This window comes from Quercus lobata, chromosome 2 (assembly GCF_001633185.2).
Source record: "Quercus lobata isolate SW786 chromosome 2, ValleyOak3.0 Primary Assembly, whole genome shotgun sequence".
NCBI classification, from domain to species: Eukaryota; Viridiplantae; Streptophyta; class Magnoliopsida; order Fagales; family Fagaceae; genus Quercus; species Quercus lobata.
This window is the reverse complement of record NC_044905.1, coordinates 80302545-80325398: the sequence shown is the minus strand read 5'-3', so window position 1 is coordinate 80325398 and position 22854 is coordinate 80302545. Positions and strand designations below refer to the sequence as shown.

Below are 22854 nucleotides of genomic sequence, written 5' to 3'. Positions count from 1 at the left end.
AAAAAAAAAAAAAAAAAAAAAAAAAATCTGTGAAACTTTTTCCCTAAAAATTAGCACACTTTCTATCTAAACATATCTAACGTACTTTTGATACATTTTTTTTTCCTAAAAACTAGCATACACTAAACCCAGCAGTTTACTCCTTTTTAAATTTTAAATTTTAGTTTTTTAAAATTTTCTTCGTGTGTAATCTCACTAACAATTAGATAAATTCAAATTGAAAAATTATATTAAACTCATAATAAAAAAAAGAGTCTCATCGTACATGTGGAGCGTATGTAAAAAAATTAATTTGACGTTGGGATAAGACTTTCGGCATATATTTTAGGAGAAGTAATAGGTTTATAATATTTTTACAACAAATTATAACTAGTAAATTATTATTGGTTCAAATTTAAATTTATTATTGAATTTTTTTTAATCAATAATAGTCTGTAACAATTTGTCAATTGGGAAAGTATTATGAATATTTTTTACTTTGTCAAAAAAAAAAAGAAAAAGAAAGAGAAAGCAAGAAAGAAAGAGATTTTGAAAGTTTGAAAGAGACAAACACAAAACCAAAAAGTTGCACTTAAAAAGTCTTAAACTAGTCCATTTGGATTGGACTGCCCTCCAAGTTTTAGAGGAATAAAAATAAAAGAAACAGAGAGAGAGAGAGAGAAAGAATGGGATCTATAATATCAAGCTTCCTAGGAGGCGGCGCAACCGCAGAGGCAGCTGCAGCGACATCATCGGAGACATCATCATCTCGCATCCTCTCCTTTCATTCTCCGGCCAGATGGCAGCTCCATTTCAATAACTCCAAAGACTCCTCCCAACTCGTACAACTTCTCTCTTTTCATTTCATTTTAATCTCTCTTTATTTAGGTATTTGATTCACTTTGTTGGTTTTGATTGATTGAATGAATTATCAGATGGTGATTGATTTCGCTGCGTCGTGGTGTGGCCCCTGCAAGTTCATGGAGCCCGCCATCCACGCCATGGCCTCCAAGTTCACCGAGGTCGAATTCGCAAAGATCGACGTCGATGAATTACCTGTCCGTACCTTCCTCCTCCTCCTCCTCCTCTATTTTATTAATTGTCTCCAATTTTGTATTTGCAATTATTCAATGTTTTTAGGACCTGTTGCTTCTAATTTTGCACTTTTAGGTCAAGGCCTCCTTACCAGATTTCTCTATAGCATTCTGGATTCTTTGAGCATTAATCTCTTTAACCTTTGTTTCTAGTAAACACACTATAGATACATTCCTTATTATATGATTATTATGAGTTTTTGTTATATGATTATTGAGATTATATGATTATTGACTTTTTCTTCTTTTGGGGTATTTGTGGGAAACAAAATGGTATGTAGGATGTGGCACAGGAGTTTCAGGTGCAGGCAATGCCGACTTTTGTGTTGGTGAAGAATGGGAAGGAAGTGGACAGGGTGGTTGGGGCCAAGAAAGATGAGCTTGAGAAGAAGATTGAGAAGCACAAGGCCATCCAAGCTGCAGTTTGATCATGATGATGATCATATTCTTAAAAATCCTTTCATGGTTTCATCTCATTTTCCATAAATTTCACTGATTATCATGATGATATAACTGGGATATAGTATTTGATGAAAATTTATTATATTTTCTGAAGTAAATGTGCTGTTAAGCTTGTGTTTCTTGTTTGTCTTTTTAGTTGATTGCTTGCTCATTTTCTTTGTCCTTTGTATGGACGAGGACAAGGAACCTAGTTTCGTAGTGAATTTCTACATTGTTTCTGAGAAACCATGGAATTCTTAATCAATGATTTTGTACTTCTTAGATTGCATGACAATGATAGGATATCCCAAACATCAAGGACCAATAGACAAGTTACTGTAGTTCTGGGAAAAGTGAGATTTTCCCTATTGGGGAGGTGAATAATTTGGATGCTTTGGCTAATATCCTTAGTTGCAGGGTGGGCAGTTTGCCTATGAAATACTTGGGGATGCCACTTGGTACATCGTTCAAGAAAACTTCTATTTGTAATCCCATTTTGGAGAAGATGGAGAAGAAATTATCAGGATGGAAACGCCTTTATTTATCCAAGGGTGGTATGCTCACTTTATTGAAGACCATTCTTTCTAGCCTTCCTACTTATTTTTTTATCGTTATTTACTATTCCTATGGTTGTGGCTGCTAGGCTGGAAAGAATCCAAAGAAACTTTTTTATGGGGATCGTCTGAGGGGAGTTTCAAATACCCTTTGGTGGCGTGGGATAAGGTTTGCTCACCTATTGAAATGGGAGGTTTGGGGATAAGAAATGTGGTGTCCTTTAATCAAGCTTTATTAGAGAAATGGTTGTGGAGATACGTGCATGAAGTTACTCATTTTTGGTAGAGGGTATCCACTAAATATGGAGAGGGTCAAGGGGGTTGGAGTACTAAAATTTGTAGGAGAACTCATGGGTGTGGTTTGTGGCGTAGTATTAATTAAGGGTGGGAAAGCTTTTCTAAGCATTTTTCCTTTGTTGTGGGTGATGGTACTAGGATTCATTTCTAGCATGATAGAAAGGTTGGGGTTGATCCCCTTGAAATCCTCTACCCTGAGTTATATGTGATTTCAGTTGATAAGGAAGCTTGTATTTCTGATGTTGTGAGTCATCAAAAGGGGGATGATATTAGATTTTGGAACTTGAGATTTCATAGGTATTTCAAAGACTAGGAGCTTGCTGCTTCTTTTTCTCTTCTTGAATTTATTCAAGCTCATCTTCCACGTGGAGTAGGCAGCGATTCTTTGTGTTGGGGTCTTAATGGAAATGGTAAGTTTGATACCCATTCTTTTTACAATGAGTTAAGGGCGACTCCCAACTCTATCTTCCTTTGGAAGGGCATTTGGAAAGCAAAGGTTCCCAAAAGGGTGGCTTTTTTTCTATGGACAGCAGCTCATGATCGCATTCTTACATTTGATAATCTCATGCTTAGAAGTCGCCCTTTGGCAAATTGGTGTTGTATGTGCTGGTGCAGTCGGGAATCTTTGGATCATTTCCTTATTCACTGTCATGTGGTGAATTCTTTATGGTTTTTATGCTTCAGGCTTTCGGTATTCAGTGGGTATTGCCTAGCTCTGTTGCGGAATTATTATTTTGTTGGAATCATTGGCTTGGGAAACATAATTCAGATATTTGGAATTTAATTTCAGGATGTTTGATGTGGACTGTATGGATGGAGCGTAATTGTTGGTCCTTTGAAGATTCTGAAAAGTCTTTGGTTGAGTTAATAGGCTTGTGCTAGAAAAGTCTTTTTGATTGGTCTCGGTACTGTGGTTTTACATAATGTTCTTCTATCGTTCAGTTTTTTTCTCTTGTTAGTTTAGTCTCTTGATTGTTTTCTGTTGTGTAATGTTTTGTGCTTTGCTGTGTTCATTCTCATGAACACATTGTATGTTTCTTTTTCAATTCATCAATAATAATTCTTATATTACCTATAAAAAAGAGAGTTAATTATGTATTTCAATGGGGCACCCCTGACATTCATCGACGACCAATGGACCCCATACCACTAATTCATATATAGGTAATTATGTATGCTTTAAAGACCTCAACTTCAAAAGCAAACTAAATTTATAGTAACTTGTTAGAGACTTTCGACCAAACTTGTGATCACAATAAGAAGTAATCTTCAAAATCCCTAATGAACTCTCACTGAACCTCCGAACCCTTGCAACTAGACCGACAACAAAATGGCTACCGCGAAATGATTAAAAGCTCAAAAATCTGACCTCACAAGCCCCATTACCTTTTATTCGGATTGGACTTATATTTAGTTTAGAAATACTCTTTAGATTTTAGGTTTAAGAGTAAAAGTATATCTCAAACTTCACCTAAAATGCCAATAAAATAGTATATTCTTTTACTAATTTATGTCTTCGTAACAAACTTATCCAAAGTTTAGTTTAAAAAAAAAAAAAAAAAAAACTTATCCAAAAAATTTTTATTAAAAAAAAAAAAAAAAAATCTCACAACACGTGCTTTGAGCTAGAAAAATCTAAGTTTTTTGTACTTTTCTTTCTGTATTTATAGTGAGAGTATTGCGTGTAGCTTGAGAATTCGGTCCTTGTTAGTTGGGCCAATTCTAGTTGGATTCTATGATTGTGCAACAGGTAAAACCAAGTTTAAGGATTAATGCACAGCAAGCCCACTAGCCACAAAACTATTGACATACCAATTGGATTTTAGTCCTTAAATTTGAATTTTACTCCCTAAATTTTAAGAGTATTTGAATTTTACGTCCTAAAATTTGAGAGTATTTAAATTTTACATTCTAAAATTTCAGAATTTTGGAATATGAAATCCAAACACCCCCAAATTTTTGGGAGTAAAATCTAAATTTTGAAACATTAAGGTGTAAAATCCAAATACTCCAAAACTTCAAGTGGTAAATTTTAAATTCTAAAATTTCAAAGTGTAAAATCCAAACACTTCCAAACTTCAAGAGTGTAATTTGAGATCTACCCATTACCATTTGATTCATCTTTTATGCATTATTTTGAACTACAAAAATTTGAATTTAAATAATTGATTGATGACATGGTTATTAATCTTTAATCACATTGAAATTTTGCAAGTATGGAGAATATATGAAAATAATGTAATCTAACAGTGAATTTGTCAAAATTTGCATTCAATTAAATAATATCAAGTGGTGTAATATTACTTAAAGTTATATTAGGTATAACTTAAACTCAACCTTTTATATAGATGTGTGTGTGTGTGTTGTAGCAATTGAATGTGAGAAAGAGAGGTAGTTGCAACACTCGCAAATACAATAAGGGTGCTCTATTCTTTGTGAGAGAGCCGATGATGTATTTGGAGTTTGGGTATTCTGAGAGTGTATGTGTGCTACTATTGTAATTTCATTATTTTATAGTGGAAATTTTTTTGCCGCCACTTGTGGATGTAGGCATTTTGCCAAACCACATAAATTTTGCAATGCATGCATATGCGCCAACTTTTTGTGTGAAAGTTTGTATGTTGGACTTGGACTTGGACTTCTCATAGGGTTAAATTATTGTTTACTCCCCATGAATGAGAAAATATAGTACCATAACTCTTTTTGTCATAACTTTTTCACAATTGTGACATGATAGATGGTAAGTAGTGGAGAAAAAAAATGGTATTTTCATGTAAAAGTGATAGCTAACTACTTATGGTCTACCACGTTTTAAGGAAGAATTATGGTTCAAGAACCACTCTTACTCCCTATGTCATATTGTCGACCTTGTATCCAACCTAATCAAATCAATTTTCCTAGAGATTATATTCAATAAAGACTCTGCGTAAAAGTTCATTTTTATAGCTCCAAAGTTATCATGCCATGTCATTTTTTTACAATTAAAAGGTTACAACCGGATACAAAGAATCACTCTAATAAAAAAAAACCTATATTTCAAAAAATTAAAATCCAAACAATGACCGTCCTCCATGAACACCACCATAGCCTCTTTTGGTAGTGTTGACATCATCCGTTCCAATCTCTAGTATTCTAGGGTTTCTAATTTTCACACATTATCACTCTGATTCTCTTGATCGTTAGGATTTATTCTTGTTATTTATTTTTATTCACATTGGTTCTGTTTTTTCGAATCAATTTCTAATTATTTTGGCAAAGATGAGGGTCTTGTGAGTGTGTTGTAATTGTTTTCAAATCCATCTTTATTAATCAAAAAATGAGTTTAACAATTGAACTAATGCACATTCCTGTTGTCATTGCCTTTTGTTCTTTTGCTTGGGTACATAATTGTATGAGATTTTGCTTCTTTAATTCATTTATAGAGTTCATTTGATAAGAGGAACTATTTAAAGTTTAGGTGTGGGTGTGGACCGTGTGGTTGTGGTTGGTGACTATGAAAGCAAAATTCTACTCACCAAACTTTAAAGTTTCACACTTGGTATTAGATTAAAGTTAGTAAAGTATCTTCTTGTTGAATAATAGCTATGAGATTTGAATCTCGCGTATAAAAAAAATCAATTAATTTCTTAGTATTGTTAGTGTGATGTAGTTTAGAATTTTATTTTTTCATATTTAAAAAATCTAGAAAATTATTATTATTATTATTATTATTATTATTATTATTATTTTAAAAGCTATATTAGATAGCCAAATCAGGGATTTTGTTTTGCTAGAAAACAAAAACACCCACTGGAGTTTAAATCAATTGCAAAAATACTTGATGGAGTTTCCATATTCGCCAAATTGACACTTTAGACTAACTTTTGTCAGTTTTTATGGAAGAAAAGATCACGTAACAATCTCAAAATCAAATTAAGAATACTTACTAACTGATTCACGCCAATTATCACATGACGGTCTCATAATTTTTCATTTTCACAAGAGCTAATGAAAGTTAGTCCAAAGGTCAATTTGGTGGATATGGAAAATCGCAGTGAGTTATAAGAAAGAATTAAAATGTTGGGGTACTATTTCTTTGCATCTCAATTTTGTAGAGAAGTTGTTGAAACTGCATTTATGACATTCTACCTACGATGGAAAAACTTGACAAACAGGTCCAACAATAGTAGATGCACATTCATAAAGTGAAAATACCTTGTTGGTTCATACATTTTGGGTCACTGTTAGTTTGGTTTCTACATTTTGGTAACAGTTAATTTGGTCCATACATTTTGGTAACAGTCAAATAGGTCCATGTTATTTTCAACTTGCAGTCAACTTCTGTTAGTAAGTTGACGGTAAAGATTAAATTGACCACAAATTTAAAAAATAACATGAACCATATTGACAATTACCCAAATGTAGGAACTAAAATTACAATAACCCCAAATGTAGGAGACCAAACTGATATTTTTGCCTATTTATAAAGAGTGCTGCTTTGCAAAAATTGTGTGGTTATGTTTATCCATTCTAATTGATATGTTTATATTCTTAAAAAAAAAAAAAAAAATTTGATACTTGGAATTTTGAAACATAAAGTGGTTTGCTGTAAAGAGTTGTGGTGATTCAAAGGTTAATAAAAAATTGGAAAGAGAAGGAGAAATAGAGATTAGAGATAACTCATAAGGGTATATGCTTTTGTGCCATGGTGAATATATATATTCATCTATTCAGATTTATATGTTTCAGCTCTAACGAAACGAGCTTCATTTTAACAAGCGAAATGTACAACTCTACAAGTAGTAAGAAAGGTAGATTTTTTTTTGGTTGACAAATGACGGTATTCAGACCTTTCAAGTATGTGACTATTCTCTCACTAAAATCACATTCCACATCCTACTTAAAAATTTTCAATTCCTTGGGTAGCCTCCTCTATAAAGGCATTCCAGATTTGGAGGCAAGTGGGCCGGGTTAGGAAGGGGTTTGACTGTTGCGATGGGATCAAATCCTACTCAAAGCACTCCACCATAAAGAGTGTATGCAGTCCCTTGTTTCACACACACACACACCAGGTTATTATAGTGAGAAATCTCATCCTCAAGATACTGGCAAGATATTTTGAACCCAAGATCTCATAGATATTATTACATCTTAGGAACCACTTAACCAATCCTTGGGGGTTAGCAAGTGTTGATGCCCATTTTTGGCAAAATGGTCCAATGAAGAAGCCCAACAATATGAAAAAAGGTGAAGAAAGAAAATAGCAAAGTAAAGACCATTGAGCCCGAATGGCAGGAATAATGGTCCACGAGCCCACAAAATAACAAAGTGACTCCAAGTAAAGCAAACGAGCCAAGGAAGCCCCAAAGAATGAAGTAGCAAGCCTATGGGAATCATGAGAAATAGAAAGAAAGCAAAAAATGGGCTGGAGGAGCCCAAAGAAAAGAATTGATAAATGAGATTAGTTCGAAGGCTAATAAACCTAAAGGAAGAGAATGTGGCAATTGGGCCAGGGAAGCCCAAAGGATTTAGCAAAATCCCATGGAAATGTAAAAAGTAGGAAAGAACGAAATGGGCCGAGGATGCCCAAAAAATGAAACGAGCTAAGGATGCCCAAGGAATAAAATGGGTCAGGGAAGCTTGAGATATTGTGTAAATTGGTCCAGCATGAATGTTGGGCAATAAAAAAAACTATAGGGAGGAGTAACCCATGAAACTGTGATGGCAGGCACTTCAGCCCGCAGGCATAGAGGTAGTACAACAAACAAGGTTAAACGATATCATGACGAAAACAACACAGTGGTGTGGCAGGAGCACCAGCCAGCCCACGGACAAGGGACGAGAGGAAACATGAGCCGAATTAAAGAAGAGGAAGCCCATACTCAAGCATTGTCCAGCCCAAAGAAGAAATGAGATATAAAGAATGAAGACCCAAAAGCTCATCCACGCCACAAGAGTTAAACAAACCCCAAAACGTGCAGTAGAATTAGATAAACCTGAAAGCAATGGCAAAGAGTGAATGCCAGAACAACAATAGACTCATATGGAAGTGGAGCACGCACACAAGCCTCAAGCACCATCTACTTGTACCCAACCAATACAGGGGAAGTGGGCCTTGGGTTAGAGGTAAGAAATGGTGTGGTCTGGAGGTAGGGAGAAGGGGGAGCCTATTTTGGTGTTCCCGCTCAAGCTCTTTTGGGAGAAATGTCTTGTTGGTATGACATCCCACCTAAAAGAGGTAAATATGAGCTGGAATTACTAGGTGCATGCTATAGAGGTTGGTAAAAGAGAAACTCAGCCCTTATCCAGATGGGAGTGTCAAGGGAAGCAAAAAACAAAACAAAACTACTTTTGTCTGGGAATGAGGCGTGACGCAACCAACACAAGGTAGTGGTGGTGGTTGAGCAGCCAGCAGACCAGTGGGTAGTCTTGGAAGGACACCCACAACAAGCCAAAAGTAGTTGAGGAGTTAGAATGGTAAACCTTGTCATAGTAGGTAGTATAAAAGGCCATAGATGTGCACAGTAAACAACAACACAGAACAACAGAGAGGGATCGGGAACACCAAAGGAAAAGAAAGGAAAACAAGTAAGGATACAAAAAAAAAAAAAAAAAAAAAAAAAAAAAAAAGGAAATCGTTTGTAAGGAAGAAAGAATAGGAGTGATAGGAATAAGAGCATGCACCAGTAGGCCACCTACTTCTCTCTCTCTCTCTTAATAGCCCACTCTCTAGCAAATCAGGAATTTGAGATTGAGCCACTTAGGCCCATTTTCCAAAGTAATCTCTACAGTAGGATCCCCCTCTAAGGTTACCCACATTAGAAGGTGGTTCCCTTCTTGGACTTGAATCTACCAAAGGGTCAAGCCCATTCCTTCGGCAGACTAATCTTATTTTCTTTTGCCACAGTTGTTTAAAAGCTAGTGTGACTTCTTTTGCTATTAATCTATTTCTGCTGTAATCACATTATCATACTTCTCCTTTGTGGAATTGTCTAAGCATTATTGTTGTCAGTAGGAATATTTTAGTTAAAGTATTTTAGCTACCTTGCTGCATTGTGTTTTTCCTGCTATAATGTTTTATAATAGTATTTCCTATCATGGGCACACGACACGCTCAAGATTACTGCCACGACTCTAACTTGCGCACAAGCTGGCCTAAGGTGTATTTCAGTTAGGTCAGTCACAACTCTCCTACCGAGAATCATAGGGCTGTAGTACGGCAGGAGTGATCCAGCCCAAGACACAAAAAGGCCCACCACAGCAAGAAAGGTAGATCATCACGAAGCAGAATATTTACATATTAACCTTGCAAAAGAAGTCCATATCTAGACGACACTTAGTGTATGTTTGGATAGTACTGAAAAGCACATTTCAGCTGCATCCCACATTTTCCAATGAGTCCCGTGCACTATTTACGGGACCCACAAATATTTTTTTTAGCAAAAACAACTTCAAAACTGGGTCCCACGGCACTATTCATATATTTAAAAATTATTTTGTTACATTGTTTTCAGTTTTCAGCAATAAGCGGTATCCAAATACACCTTTAACTTGAATGGCATTGAAAATGTGAAGTGGGAGCTTCCAGCAAGTGGAAAAATAAAACCAAATGTTAGAGCTATGGTCTATAGGTTTAAAAATAAAACCAAAGTCTCTAACAAGTTACTGTAATTCTTAATCAATGTTTGAAAACTATGTAATTTTATCTATTTTTGGTTAAAAAATACAAACAAAAAAATGCATTAAAAATTAGAATTATGGGCCCTAAAAAAGCAATAAATATTATAAATATTCACAAATTTCCTTAAAATTCAAGTTTCAATAATATAGGCATTATAGTTATATTTGGAAAGAAAAAAAATGCTACAATTCTAAACTTATATAATAATTTAAACTTTTTTTTTAGAATCATATAATAATTTAAACTTAATATAACATGTTACATGTGTTCTATGGAATCGGATTGTACATACTTTTAAAATATTCGTGGATATGTTCAAATTAGCCAACCAATCATAGTATATTTAAAGAAAGTTCTTTTAATAACATCTTCTCCATTTATATAAAAAAAATACTATTATAATTATGTAATATAATTATTTTTATTAAATTACATTTTTCATATAATATAATAATAATAATTGTTGTTTTTGTTTCATTTATTTGAAATTTGACTATGAATTATGTTCCATCACAGTGGCATCCGAGAGGACATTTGGTCTAAGCTAAGCTGGATCAGAGGATTGCACTGTTTGGATTTGGATGTGGAATGCTGACAAAGGTGCCTGTCTCCAGACATTTTCAGGACACGGTGGTAGAAAAAGTGGGTTATCGAAAAATTCTTTCAATTTCTATGTGTATGCTTGTGTCTGTGTGTAAATATTGCATCTACCATTACATTGATGTAATATTTTGTATATGTTTGTGCGTGAAAATGAACTCTATTTCTTATGATCTTTTTTGGGCAATAATATAGTTTGAAAATGGGTCAATTTGAAGCCAGTTCCCCCTTTCTCTAGGTATTTTTGGAATCTTAAATCATCCTAGTTCTGAACTTCTGATAAGTTATAATTATTAGTCATTGAAGTTATATTATTTATGTGAAGTTTTAAAGAATGTTACTTCTGTGATATCATTCTTACAGGATTTCTAGAAAGGCTAAAGAAAGTTTACTGTTTAGAGAGTGCTCATGCGAAACTTGGTGTATTTGATGATGTAAACCATCGTGTGTCTAGTAAAAACAAATCCTCTTTGGAAGCCTAAAATTAAGGCAAAACCTAAGAATATATGTGTCCATGGTAGTTAATTAGGTTTATTTGGCTTTAGCAAGAATCAAAGGTATTTTCATAATTATGTAATTGTAATTTTTGGTCATTTGGTGGATCATAGTTGTGGGCCTTGGGTTGTTAATAAGTATGTCTTTTTTTAATTTATAGGCTTTTGTGCGTGCTTTGGTTCAATTCAATTGGGAGTTGATCATCTTCAAAGATGAAGTATTATCATTGTGAATTGGTGTTGCATGTGTAAGCAAGATGGGGGATCCATTGATCATTAACTATTACACCATTCCATGGCTAGAGAACTTTGGCCTTTAGCTCTTTGTTTGTTTGGGATGCATTGGGTTATTCCAAAGAGGGTGGTGGATTAATTGGCATGTTGGAGGGGTGATTTGCTAAACATCGCAATGGAGATATGCGGATGTTCCCGAACACTACATACGAATGGAGGGATGCTATGAGTAGTCATTCCTTTTCTAGTTTGTTAGATTTTCTTGACTGCTGTACTTTTCTTTAATTTTGCTGCACTGCTAGTACACTTCCTGTGTACTGGGTGCTGTTTTCCTTTTCTTATTTTCATATTAATAAAGTTGACTTATAATTTTGTTTTTTTTAAGGTTTACACACCATATTTGTTAGAAATAAGCGAGTAAGTGAAATTTCATGTTGAATAAAAATAACAAGAGGAAGTAGTTGATATAACCCAAAAAAAAAACTTCTCAAATGTGTTTTCTTCTTAACAAGTGGCTGCACGGACGGTATGAGACAAAAAGGTCAAAAATTAAATTTGTTTTCATGGATTTAACATTTGATCTATACTTAATTTATAATACATTTTAATTTGTATATGGTTCATGAAGTTAAAGTCATATCATATATCAAAGTCTTCATTTCTCCTCCCAAAAAAGACCTCATCATTTCTATTCAATTTTTCTATCCGTAAAAGTTGAGCAAAATTACATATTTAGCATTGTTTTTAACAAAAATGAGTTACGAAACTCTAACTGAGTTAACCTTAGATAAGTAAAATATCAAATTTCAAACCACATGTAAGCAACTTCAATTTTGCCCAAACCACAAGTAAATAAGTTGCAATTTGCTCTGAGATTTAATTTCTATCTCTGATTTTTTTTTTTTTTTTTGATAATCAGTTTCTATGTTTGATTTAATTGGTAGCAGGACAGATTCTTGCGAAACTTACTTTTAGGTCTTGCCCAAATTGAAAATATGTAGGGAAAAAGTGGGGAAGGATTAAAAAAAAAGAAATGTTAAAGAAAGAGAAACGAATAGCAGCCCAATTTACAATCAAGCAGACTCGCACATGTTTAGAAACAACTGTAGTAATTATATATAAATGTAGGTGGATATGATTTATACAATAGAATGACAAACTATGGCTCTTTTGCTTCCATCATTACACCATGAGGAATGGAAGTGTACGATCTATCAGACAGTGTATGATTGCTGAATTGTATCTATATCAAGCCCCTTCAATCTCACCACTGATTCAACATGTCCTTTCAATGTATTCATTTCTCTTAGTCTGCAAAAAACAAGAAAATTGCAAGATTTAACAGGACCAAAGTGCCACAGTAAGGCAAATAACTTATAGTACATCTATGTCTTTCTTCTTCTTTTTTTTTTTTTTTTAATACCATAACCATATAATAAACTAGTATACATGATCTGAGTGTTCTAGCGATCTACATGTTAACCAATTTTACCATGCATATGACAGCCTGCAATTTCTTATAAGAGCTCTTTTCACAATTTCACTGTCTCAAAACATTGTTTCAAATGGTAATTTAAACCGATTAGTTAGTCCAGTTGTAAATGCCACCAAAAACAGCCCAAAATTGTAACCTTAGGCTTAGGGCTGTAAAATGAATAAGAGATATAAGGTTCAATTCCTACTTACACCAAAAACTAATCGGTGGCCTAGCTTGATAATAAAAAGCAATCATCATGGAACTGAAGCCACAGGTTTAAAATATTATCGTATCTATCAAAGAGGGCTGTGTTATACAAGCCAAACTAATTATGAATACTCAAATTAGACTTGTTAAGATGCTCATTGAGGCTCATTCATTAACTAAATGAACAATCTTGAAGTTAAGTTGAAGCTTGGCTCAGTATGTTCCTAAACACCAAAGATAATACTCTATATGGCTAATATGTCTAACTTCAAAGAAAAAATTTTCAAAAAATGTATTTATATCATGTTTTGAAAATTATTATTGTTGTGGATAAATTAATCAGTAAATTTTTTTATTGAGTTTGGTGGATTTTACACTAACAAAGGTAAAAACATAGGTTTCTTAAATAAATATCATATTAAGTTAACTTATATAACAAATTTAACAAAGATTGTGGACAAGATCAAGCTTGTTCAAGAAATTAACGAACTAAGCTTGAATAGGAAAATTGAGCTCGTTTGAACTTGAGCTCAATAACAAAATAACCAAGCCCTGTGAACACCTTATTGTTCAGTTCATCTCATTTACAGCCCTAGTAAAGCCCATAAACATAAACATAGGTATCTTCCACATAATCACATCATTTCATCTTAGTCTAAAATCTAAATTAATATTTTCAAAGAGAGATAAAAGGACAGTATCATATAAGAGAGGGGGAAAAAATTAGCTATTTGTTAATATGCATACCTAGCAATCTCAGCTCGTCTTTTTGCCTCTTCAGCCATTTGATTAAGTTCTGAGTAACTTGCGCGCTCAGTGAACATCTTGGACTCGGGTGGGTGAAGCCCATGGAGTGTCCTTTGTGCATGTGCCCATTTAAGCTCCCGTTCTTCCTTCCCGAAATCCTTTTTCCTTGTGAAGGCAATCTACAAAACATAAAATTTGACCACAACAAGTCGAGGACAAGCTCTTCTCAACATTTTACTCTATTAAACCAGAATCATACATACCCTTTGCTCAATAACAAGATCCCAAGCCCTCCCACTTAAGGCATATCGGGTAAAGAACTTGATAAAATCAAGAGGGATATAAAAGATGATGTTATAGAGCCAGATAACACCAGCCCAGCCCCATCCAATCCCTTGAACTGCAGCAAATTTCCAGTTTGCGTAAACAGCAATCAGTGTGGCAAACTGCACACAGCAAGAAAATTAATAGATTGATATTTTCCATATATCAGTAAAGCAAAATCACAAAATGCAAGTGCAAAAATAGACGCACCAGCTGAGCAACAATAAAAGCTGCTACAAGCAACAAGCCAGGACGCTCAACAAAAGACCAAGTCCGGGATCTTGTCACGAATATGAGGGCCTGACTTACAGTACTCACTTGCAGATATACTGCTGAGGCAAGCCTTCTAAAATCATCCTCTTGCTTAAGGCTTCGAACCCCAAATGTACGCTGTATATTACATAATAAGGGTCAGTTCAAGCAACTGCGTACAAAATAAATCTTGCTCAGGAAAAGACAAGCAGTCAAGGTAAAAGGAAGATTCATACATATGGATAGAGGTGGAAACACAAAATTTGGTCATATACTAATTAATTTTATAATATCAGATAGTTTAAAATGCAAGATATGTCAAGTACATAAGACATTATTTCTAAGAAGAAATCATTAAACAGGATGAGACAAACATTGCCACAATTTTATGCAGATTTACCATATTACAGAACATGATCAGTTTACAATGACGAAAAGAGGAAGGATGAATTGTGTGCATTTGACTTGCGCAATAAGAGGAATTAATGAAAAACATAATTGGCATAGGATGCCTTAAACTCCAAACATTTCAATTTATGCAAACATTTCACATGGAGCTATTTTAGTAAGAACAAAGGTGACATGGAAGAAAAACCAACATCTTTAGGACTATATCCATATTGGAGGCAAAAATGCCTCAATTATAAAAGCAATTTGATGCATGAGATTCAAGAAGACTCATACTAATCAAATATTAAAATTATAATATACCATAAAAAATGGCTATGAGATTAGGCATATGTTATCTAACAAGATGTTGAACAAAGACCATAGATCTATTTTAATGGTGCCAATATGCAGACCAAAGTTTTATTAGTGTTGTGACTATCATCAGCAAAAATTTTAAGGTAGCTTACAGGAAAAAATTAAAGTAGCCTCAACGAGGATTAGATAAGACCAAGCTAACTGTGATGATTTACACTTTACACCTAAGCAGACCACTCACAAGGACTCTCTCTCTAATAAGGACTGCAAGCCTTAGAGAATTAAGGAATTATTGAGATGGTCAGTGGTATAAGAATTGAAAAAATAAATGTACTTTTACAAGTTGATAGGATATAGTGTTTATCATAGACTGAAGGCAAAAAATAAGATTTATGCAAATAATCCTTAAATTGCACATAGCACTCGGGATGATGATGATTATGGTGTCCTGGATTTAACATGTGGGCTTGATTAGAATATTAGACAGCCTCCAAATAACAGAAACTATAAACATATCTAAATGATCAGGTATTCTCTACCATGACCTGCATAAATTTATGGATCATTTTAATTTATCAAAAGGATGACAAGTCTTACAGGAAAGAAGTCTGTCTTGTATGCTGCCCAGAAGAAAATGACTGTCATCATAGCCAAATAACCACCAAGAATTATTCCGGTTGTAAAGATCTCAGCTAGCTTCCAGCTATCTGGAAGAGGAGATGGCTTCACCCTATCCTTCGATATTGTCATAATGGTACCTGGCAAGCCATAGATCTTGTAAGGAGAAAATAGAGAACTTATCACCAAATAAAGAAGGACTTGGAGTGATTATTCTATTTTGTTCTCTTTGCAAGAAGAATTGTAAGAAGTGATTTAGAAAGAGAATAGAAAACATCTTGCTTATCTGAATACTTGATCAGTTATTCAGGAAAAACTATGGATAGTCATATGCTTATCAGATAAAGAAGGAAATCACATCATTGAGGTAAAATATGAAAACAAACCATCGTTAAGGATAGCAATAATCAGCACCATGAAGGGTGGGAAGTCAAACTGCCATATGAGAGCAAGTAACATAAAACCAAGCTGTTGCAATCAAGTGAAATCAAAGTTAGACAGCTAAAAAGGATAAGATGTGATAAACATTATTCAGGAAAATGCAATCAAACCTTCTCTAAATATAGAATCTTGAAACCAACACGATATAACTTACCACAATACGTATTGTAATGGAAACTGCGTATATCTGCAACAAGAAGGAAGTCAATTAATTTGATGAATAATATTAATTAAACTTTGAGTACCACTATAATTCTTATTGTGATTAATATCTGTAGCATAATTGTTGTCTATTTCAGGAGGGCATGACACCATTTGGTGGCAAAGAATGCAGCAGGGTTTCCAAAAAAAGAGTAAAAAGATTCTCCTCTCCTAACGAGCCACATAATAACATAAGGTGAATCCTTTTAGTATAAACTGCTTTGTTCCCCCAACGGGCATTGCTAAGAACCAAATCAGCGTCTAATCTGAAGAAGCTTAAAACCCTCATCCTGTGTTAAAGATATCAAAGCCCAATTCCTAGTCAAGCCCAAGTTCAATCCTAATTGGTGTCCAAGCAAAGAAATCCTAATCCTACTTGTATATCCTCCTATAAATACCCTATTATGGTTCATTGTAACACATAGAGCTTATAGTAAAATGTAGCCATCAAGGGCTTTCCTTCGTGGACATAGGCCACCAAGCCAAACCACATACATTCCTCTCTTTATCTAGCTTCCATGTTGTGTCCCTGGACTATTTTATTTTCTCCTTTCTATTTTCACATGGTATCATGGCTATGTTCTATCTTTTCTAACATCCTGGATCCCCATAAGAAGGGATTGAACTCTTCTTGAGGTGACTTGAATATAGTAAGCATGTCACAAGAAAACTACCCATTATTTGATAGATTATGAACATTTGATAAAAGATTTCTGCAATCAAAACAGATGCTCACCGTGTAATTTTTCATCCTCTGGAATATTGCCCGACTAGTCAGTACAGCACTAATGATAACACTAAGACCAGGTTCTGTCAGAACAATGTCAGAAGCACTACGAGCCGCATCAGTTGCATCAGCGACAGCTATGCCGATGTCAGCCTTTTTAAGAGCCGGAGCATCATTAACTCCATCACCAGTCATTCCACATATATGCTTCCTAGCTTGCAGACGTTTTACTATCTCATATTTGTGCTCTGTACCAACCGATGCATTGAGGGCAGTCAGATAAACATGGACAACCAAAAAAGAAAAAAAGGTTCTTCCCTAACAATAGAGAGATTCTTTTTATCATATATCAATAAAACATAAGAAAAGTTATCAACATGCCTAGTTGAATCTAGCTGTCTCCCCAGCAGTGTTTAGGGGAACAGCTTCCTGCCACTAGCAGCTAAAGTGGGTGAATTTGAATTTGGACTAGGCTTAGTGATAGGTTATCCAGTGTGATTTACAAAACTTTGAAGAACAAAACTAAGATAAAATACCAGGGAAAACTCCAGCAAATCCGTCAGCTTTTTCAATCAGATCATCAACAGGCAAAGCAGCTATTGACTCGTCTTTGTTCTGTCCTAACAAAGCAGATGAAGGGTACATGTTGGTTCCCATTCCCAGACGGCGTCCTGTTTCCTTTGCTATTGCCAGTTGATCACCTAATAGAGATTGAAAAGGGTCAAGCAGATGGAATATCACCGAAATAGTGAACCAAAGATGAATATCACCGAAATAGTGAACCAAAGATGATTTCCTTTCTTAAGCATTATGGAATGGATTGACCAAGTTAAATTCAGGAGAACCTCACTTCAAACAACATATCATTGGATGTAAAAGCAAGGAAACAGCAATGGCAATATCAGAACCTTTATTAATATTCCAACCTGAACTACATGCTGCTATTTCAAAGAGGGGCCGCATAATTGATAGAAAATGGGTGATAATTACTATCAGTAGAATCTTTAACCAACTAACAATCTTAAGTGCAAAGGAATATCCTGGATGCTATGCACATACAAAAGCCATAAGTAATATATATAAAACTGCAGATCAGGTCTTCACCAAAGTGACACAAAGCCTGTGACTTATCCTTTTGGCTTAAATCACTAGTCTGCAAGTTCATCATATAATTATTACAAAGCGATAGACAGTTGAGACCCAGAAGTTCAAGATGGAATAGATAACATAAAGTTATCATTCATACAATTTTATAGTTTAAATATAACTTCAACGGTTTTAAACAAAATGTACAGTATGCCATCTGTAACACTCTAAAACCTCCAATATATCCGCTGTGAAATCATTATAGCTATGATATGACCAGGCACAAAAGATGCCAAAGCATTGACAACATTTACATATACAAACAGCTGTAATATCCTATTGTTATACAATGGCTACATACCTGTGATCATCTTAACATTCACCCCAAGATTCAATGCTCTTCGTATTGTCTCTGCGCTATCATGTCTAGGCGGGTCAAATAAGGGCATGAGACCAATAAACTGCCATGGCCCTCCTTGGTTCTCTTTCCTCCCATCAGGAACTTCCTGCACATTAAATAATGAAAATTTCCAATAATAGCATGAATTATAATATGGAAAACATATGTTAGAAATGAATTCACAACATAAACCAGACATAAGAGCATGTATGAGCATACCTGGTATGCTACTGCAAGAGAACGTAATCCTCGCTCTGCAAACTTATCAATCACAGCATGGACTCTACGTTCTATCTCTGATTTATTGTGTGCAAGATTCAAAATCTAGTAATAGAAACACAGGCATGAATTAGTCCATTTAGCATTCCAGAAGCATCAAGTTAAATAATATTAGTTGTTGATTATCTAACCTGCTCTGGTGCACCTTTGCTGACCCGATGCATTTTACCCTCACTGTCTATATATGTTAAAGCTGTTCGCTTATCAGTTGGGTTGAATGGAAGGAAGTGAACCTCTTGAATACCAACTCGAGCCTTTTTGGTAGTCAAGAGCAGAAGCAAATAAACATCATTAACACAAAAGCCAATGCTTAAGCAAAGTCCACTAACTAATAATCTTAAGTGCATTATCACATGTAATATAGGCTGGCATAAAAGATTCAACTCAGCTACTTTAGCGAATATACAAGATAAATCCTATTGGTAATGATATTTACCTCCTTTGGATCACTCAACATTCCCACTATAGCAGTGTCTATTGCATCTTGATTTTCCACTCGGGATGCTCGAGCTGCCATCAGAACAACAGTATCTGCGTCCACTCCCCTTGCAAAGATCTATTCAAATAAAATGTTGGAACAGGAATTATATTTAAGGAAGTCAGGAATGCATCTGTGAATGGCACAAACTTTTTTTTAACCAACCTCTATGAGATTCTTGTCAACTGTAAGCTTGTTCAGTGTCAGAGTCCCAGTTTTGTCACTGCAAAGCACATCCATCCCTGCCATTTCTTCAATTGCTGTCATTCTTTTAGTGATAGCTCCCTGCATATTCATTAAATAGTAGCCCATATATCCCATTAAGCATTGCACCACCAGAAAAGTTAATGCAATAAAACTGCAACACCCAGTATAACCAACCTGCTGAGATAAGCGATGGGACCCAATTGCCATTGTCACAGATAAAACTGTGGGCATGGCAATGGGAATTCCTCCAATAAGAAGCACCAGCAGATTGTCAATTCCTGGGCGGTACTTCCGGTGTTGAATTGGGTACATAACAATGATCTCTATAATCATCCCCACGGCAATTGAACATATACAGAAATTCCCAATTGCAGTCAACACCTATTAAGCAAGTGCAAAGAGAATTTTCTCAATACAGATACAAATAGGAAAAACTAATCTGATTGCGGCAGGTAAAAAATAAGTACTGCAGGTTAAAAAAAAAACATGTTTAATTGACTGCAGGTAACAAACATAGTTATCTGTCATATTGTGTGTGGCAAAAGCAAATATTTATTCGTATAAGATTATAGTCACAAGAGTTGAAAACAAACCAGGAATTAAAATCAATTTTTTGAGGCAATTACTAGTATGATTCAGGAAGAAGCTTAATAATGATACCCGAGAAACAATTAAAAGGCATTAGAGAATAAATTAAAATATATATATGTTATTCCCATACGTGATCATGTGCATCACTTTCTATGTAAGATATTACTCTATGGTAATCTCCACCAATCCCCTCCAATTTATTCAACTTGATCCCGCTTCCTTCATTAGCTTGTTATTTCTTTTGCCTATCAAATTTTTATTATCCTTCTGGTAGCTGTTGTTTAGAGTAAAGGAATTCACTTGCATTTGCATCTATTTACCTTTTGAAAGTGTCCCACTTGATTTGTGGAATCCACAAGGTGAGCAGCCTTGCCAAAGAAGGTATGAACACCAGTAGCAATGACCACTGCCTCAATCTCACCTTGTTTGCACGTGGAACCTGAATAAACACTATCACCAGGGCCTTTCGTCACAGGAAGGGACTCCCCTGTAAGTGCAGACTGAAAAGTCAAATGTTAAACATAAGTCAGACAGCTCCACTTAGCCAATCTGCACAAAACATCGAAGGTTGAAAAATTACCTGATCAATTTTCAAGGGATCACCATCAAGAAGGCGAGAATCTGCAGGAATAATGTCCCCAAGCTTAACACTAATTATATCACCAGGAACAAGAATAGCTGCATCCTCTTCAACCCACCTCCCTTCTCTAAGGACCTTAAAAAAGAGACCAGAAGTGCATCAATTACCCAGATTATCAAACTCATAGCTCAAATTTACATCACAACAAATGGCAACAAGTAGCAAGAAGAAAGCCAAAATCATATAGTTAAGGAAAGGCAAAGACTTTTCCAACAAATACCTTAGCTTTGGGTGCAAGTCGGGCCATTAGAGCAGCAGCAGCGTTTCCAGCATTGTTCTCCTCTATAAAACTTATGGTTGAATTGATAAGTAGCAGAACAATAATCCCAACAAAATCTTGCCAATCAGGTGGTTTTCCCTGCAAAATATGCAGTCAGTACAAAGTTCCCCATAGTCAAAATCTCTTGAAATACAAATAAGTGCTTCTTAATTTCCCGATACAAGCATGGAAAGTTTATTTCTTTTTTCCTTTCCTTGACTCTCTAAGCAACCAAAAAAAAAAAAAATGTACCACACAATAAAGAGGTTTGAAAAGAGAGAAAGCACTCACTCCTCCATTGGCAAGCGCAATGGCCATAATAGCTGCAGCTTCCATAACCCATGAGAGAGGGTTCCACATAAATCCTAAGAACTTCAAAAACTTACTTTCCTGTAAAAAGCAAAAAATTGTCAAATATAACCAAAAGGCCAAAGTAAATAAAAGAAGAAGAAGAAGAAATTTGAATATTTGTTCACTAGCTCTGCTTGTTGCATAGGTAGCTTGTTGCATAGGTAAATAATTCCAAAAAAAAAAAAAACTTTTAGGCTTCATTAATCTTGGAAAATTTAATTCATTGTAAAGCCAAGAAAGAGTTCATCATTTATATCAGAAAAAAAATTGCTGGGAAAATTTTACTTATAAACAAACAGAAAAAAGAAAAATATATATACAAAAAGAAGTACCTTTTTCTCTTCAAGCTTGTTGTAGCCAAAAATGGCCAACCTTTCCTGAGCAGACACTGTTGTGAGACCATCTTTGTTGCATCTCAAGGTCAGAAAAACCTCTTCAATTGGTACGTTCTCCTGCAATAAAAGTTCAATCCATAAATAAATAAATAAACCATATTTAAAGTACAATTCATCCCAAACCCAACAACAAAAAATACCAAACAAAGTGAAAATTCCACACAAACCCACCAGAAATCCCAACCCCCAGAAAGCAAATGCACCAAAAAGCAAAACTCAATACAGATAAAATAGTCCTCAGACAAAGTTTAAAAAAAAAAAAAAAAAAAAAAAAAAACCAGAGAGGTGGGTTGCTCTGTTTTGGTACCAAGTCCACAGCTTCTTTTACCACAGCCTCCAAAACTTCAGTCTTGTCATCCATCTCAAAGCCTCTTGATTTTCAGGAGCACTACTAAAAGGGAATAAATATTAAGCGAAAAACGTCAAAACCACCCAAGAAAATCAATGGAAAAACAGTGCACTCTGTCTCATTTCCTTATGTTATACTCTGTTTTGCACCCTGTCTATCTGCTTTCTCTGACACACACTCTCTCTCTTAAATCTTCAAGTGGCAGCTTTTTTCGGCCACGATTTTTGTCCTTTGTGGCGGATAAACAGCTCAAAGTAGATCATGTACTTGGCGGGTACACACATTCTATTAACTTCATTTTTATACTCTGGTTGATGCAATTTCCTTCTCTTTAATAGAGCAAATATGCAATACTTGAAACTACCTGGGACAGGTGTTTCCTTGTCTTACAAATAAAATGGAGCACTTTTCTTTTGCTGAATAAATAAAATGGAGCACTTGTTTCGACGATTTTGTCCCTAGACAATAATCTTTCTGACAACAGTGACAAGTATCTTTATCAGTTTTTATTATTATTTAATTTAATAAATATGTAACTTATGAAACACTTCCTAATTTTTTTTAATTAATATTTGAGACACAACAATTTTTAATAAGAAATTTCAACTTTTTATCATAACTAGAGTGATATCACTTTTATTAAATACTAATTACAACAGGTCATGTTAAATATTATTAAAAAAAATTATATCTCTAAATTTATTGTTTTCTTTTTCTTAATCTTAAAATAAAAATAAGTGAAGGTTTCAATCGATGAGCCTCTTCCC

At 34.8% G+C, this 22854-nt stretch overlaps 2 protein-coding genes across 2 annotated transcripts; one reads left to right on the top strand and one right to left on the bottom strand.

Annotated features, from left to right (window-relative positions):
* Positions 1-588: 588 nt before the first annotated feature.
* Positions 589-1654, top strand: LOC115976810 (thioredoxin H2). Its single transcript, XM_031098298.1, has 3 exons — positions 589-821; positions 915-1037; positions 1355-1654. The coding sequence occupies exons 1-3, from the start codon at positions 666-668 to the stop codon at positions 1499-1501; spliced, it is 426 nt and encodes a 141-aa protein (XP_030954158.1). The 5' UTR covers positions 589-665; the 3' UTR covers positions 1502-1654.
* Positions 1655-12372: 10718 nt separating this feature from the next.
* Positions 12373-22489, bottom strand: LOC115976809 (plasma membrane ATPase 3-like). The gene is made up of 21 exons (XM_031098297.1): positions 22046-22489; positions 21676-21795; positions 21284-21382; positions 20954-21091; positions 20674-20808; positions 20414-20593; positions 19677-19883; positions 19461-19580; positions 19254-19373; positions 18949-19071; positions 18758-18862; positions 18500-18644; positions 17589-17753; positions 17062-17300; positions 16279-16311; positions 16070-16151; positions 15663-15823; positions 14319-14498; positions 14048-14230; positions 13785-13963; positions 12373-12664 (listed from the first exon to the last, which is right to left on the bottom strand). The coding sequence occupies exons 1-21, from the start codon at positions 22097-22099 to the stop codon at positions 12568-12570; spliced, it is 2865 nt and encodes a 954-aa protein (XP_030954157.1). The 5' UTR covers positions 22100-22489; the 3' UTR covers positions 12373-12567.
* Between the last annotated feature and the right edge of the window lie 365 nt (positions 22490-22854).